A 3,068-nucleotide genomic window follows, 5' to 3' on the forward strand; every position below is an offset into this window, starting at 1 on the left:
AGTTGATTACTAACCTGGAGGAAACACTTGGTTTACAAAGCTGAGTTGACAATCCCACATCGAGCCATTCCGGAGCCTAGATCCCATAGCCAATTTACACAAAATACCTATTACCAATATAATTTTTAACAACTCAACTAGCAGATATGTCAAATATATTTATTTTATACGTTTTTTATTTATATACATTTGTACTCTCTATATAAATATAAAATCTACTTAAATAAAATCAAACAAACTTGAACACAAATTCATTACATTGACTCTCAACTATCTATAAAGGGATTTGATGAAGTTTCAGCTTGATTCCGATGCGTTCTCAAATGCTGTGTAACACCAATTCTATTTTTAAACATTTTACCACAAACGGGACAGGGATGATTTCGACTATCTTCGTGAATCGTTTCATGTGCTCGCATGGTTTTCTTAGTTTTAAAGGCTTTGCCGCAATTATTGCAAATGAAATTTCTTTCGTTCGAATGAGTTAGAAGATGCATATTCAGTCGGCGCTTGCTAAAGAACTCTTTGGAACAAATTGTACAATGCTCTTTACTTTCTGTATCGTGTCGTTTTTTGTGTTCCGTCAACGATGATGGCATCGTGAACGAGGCACCACATATTTCACAGAAATACGGTTTGATGCCATTGTGTCCACGCATGTGAGCCTTTAGGTCTACAACTTTTATAAATGTTTTACCGCAAATTTTACACATTTCACTGGTGTCGTTCATGTGTCGTCGAGCATGAAATGTATACGCCTGGACATTGGTATATGTTTTCGTACAGAGTGGGCATTTCAGCGGTTCCAGGCCATGTGCCAGTGCTTCGTGGACTTTCAACTGCAATGGGTTCTTGTGTTTCTTATTACACTCTGAACAAAAGAAAGGGCCAACGTGTTCATCTAAATATGTCATGTGTTCATAATACATCGATATGTCTTTGGATGAAGACTTCTGGTTTTGCATTTTGGATTTTTCGGTCGTAAAGTGGCCATGAATGCAATACAAATATTTCTTAAGAGCAATCTCATCCACCTGCAGTGACATTTCCTCCTTTAGGGTTTTTATCATTTGATTCAGAGCATCGTTCCGTTTATTGGTACAAACATTTTCCACTAAATTTGTATTCCATAAATGCGGAAACCTTTTATATATCTGTAGAATTTGTGTGATCTGTTTCGATTCTAATGATTTTCGTTGTGCACCAATTTCAACAATTGAATAATTATTCAAAAATGGTTCAAGAAATTGCATTTTATCGAAATACCATTGTGGAATTGTTCTACTCTTTAGTGTACCACCACGTTGCTCATTCGATTTGAGGCGGTTTAATTTAATAGCATAGCCATTTCGAATACGCCGTATGACAGCTGATACATAGCTACTGGTCATGTCGATATTTAAATTATTTTTGATATCATTAGAAATTTTTGACCAATAGATTTCACGTTCTTTGTTGGTTTTAAATTTTGACGGGTATTGTTTCCAATTCCATAGACGTGGCTGTTTTTTATATGCCTCTATAAATGCCATGAAGTTTTTCTCCGATTTTAAAAATTGGCGAACAAATAATTTTGTTTTATTATCTTCTGATTCCCACTGAAAGGAAATATAAAAGAATTTAGGATTTACTAAAGGAAAAACTATATTTATGAAATATCCGACTGTCTATTGGGTTTATGTTAAGGGGCTCATCTCGAAAGTTTCTAGTTTACAAGAATATTTGATGGCTTAGCCGAGTTTTTCTTTGTCCATAGAAGAAAGTACTAAATCCCCGACCAAAGGTCGTGTATTTTGGAAAATTTCTACCCATATTACCATCATCGTTTCATAGATGACGATATTATGAGCATATGAATTCACGAACTTCAGAAGCCCATATCTCGGGAAGTAAGGACATACCCATAAGCCATATATTAAAAAAAAAAATAAACCTGAGATATGCCCCTCAACTCAATCTGATCCAGATTCATTCCGTCCGATATAGGTAATTCATTAAAAAATATAAATCATTGCAGCCTTTGTATTTTATTTCTACATATTATTTTCATATTTACCTCATCTTCTGATTCGGAACAAATATACTCATTGTCTTCTTCATTTAGCTGATCTTCCATTTCCTTGCCCAATGATTGCTCTAGAGGGTCCTGCAAAATAACATTGTTTACAATAAATATAAAACATGATCTTATTCCATAAAACTTACCATCTCATCATCATCTGCAGCCATATCTTCACTTTCAAATCCTTTAAAACCTTCCCCATCATCTATTTCATCTTTTATACAATTATCAACAGGTAATTCCTTTGAATGTTGAGGTGAACTATTTGATTTTATATCCACAACATCTGTTTCGTTTTCACAATCGCCCTTTGGAGACTGTTTAACATGTCCATCAGCACAACCTTCTTCCACAATCTCTGTTTTGTTTTCACAGTCGCCCTTTGTAGACAGCTTAACATGTTTATCAGCACAACCTTTATCCGGTTGCTCTGACTTGACCGACAAAGGTGAATAGATTTCCAAATATTCTTCATTTTCCTCCTCTATCAATTCAGCTTGTGAACCATCCAATGTCTCATCGTTATGATTCGACTGATGATGAACAATGAACTCATCGAGAGTGGAATAATAACCATTGCATTCGTTGCATTTTAGAAAATATTGATCTTTGGAAGATATTGAAGTTGATGCCAATATTTCTCCACATAGTATATATTCGATATAATCCTCCATTATTTGAAGCTAATAACAATGTTGTTGGAAAACCTCCTTTGCGCCCTTTTTGTCATGAATGAACCAACCATCAATTGAAAAACGTTCCACTTACAATGAATAGAGCAGCAAGGAGAAAATTGGCGATAATTACCAAACTCAAAACAAAATGGACGTTAAGAACTTTGTTTACGAATGAGGGTGATGCATAACGCCAATATCGTTTTGTTAAGATACGGACATGAGGGAATGAATCTCTGTGAAATGAACGGACGGAACGATATTCCCGTCGTGCAATGCACTGTAAAATGGTAGCCAATCGTGCTACTGCGTGAAATGTTGATTTGATTCCA

At 35.2% G+C, this 3,068-nt stretch overlaps 1 protein-coding gene across 1 annotated transcript; it reads right to left on the reverse strand.

Annotated features, from left to right (window-relative positions):
- Positions 1 to 266: 266 nt before the first annotated feature.
- Positions 267 to 2,736, reverse strand: LOC133329769 (zinc finger protein 26-like). The gene is made up of 3 exons (XM_061538235.1): positions 2,206 to 2,736; positions 2,057 to 2,146; positions 267 to 1,541 (listed from the first exon to the last, which is right to left on the reverse strand). Exons 1-3 carry the CDS (start codon positions 2,734 to 2,736, stop codon positions 267 to 269), a joined length of 1,896 nt encoding a protein of 631 aa, XP_061394219.1.
- Positions 2,737 to 3,068: the final 332 nt, after the last annotated feature.

This window comes from Musca vetustissima, unplaced genomic scaffold (assembly GCF_032173495.1).
Source record: "Musca vetustissima isolate MV318-11 ecotype Yass unplaced genomic scaffold, APGP_CSIRO_Mvet_v1 utg83815, whole genome shotgun sequence".
In the NCBI taxonomy this organism is placed as follows: domain Eukaryota; kingdom Metazoa; phylum Arthropoda; class Insecta; order Diptera; family Muscidae; genus Musca; species Musca vetustissima.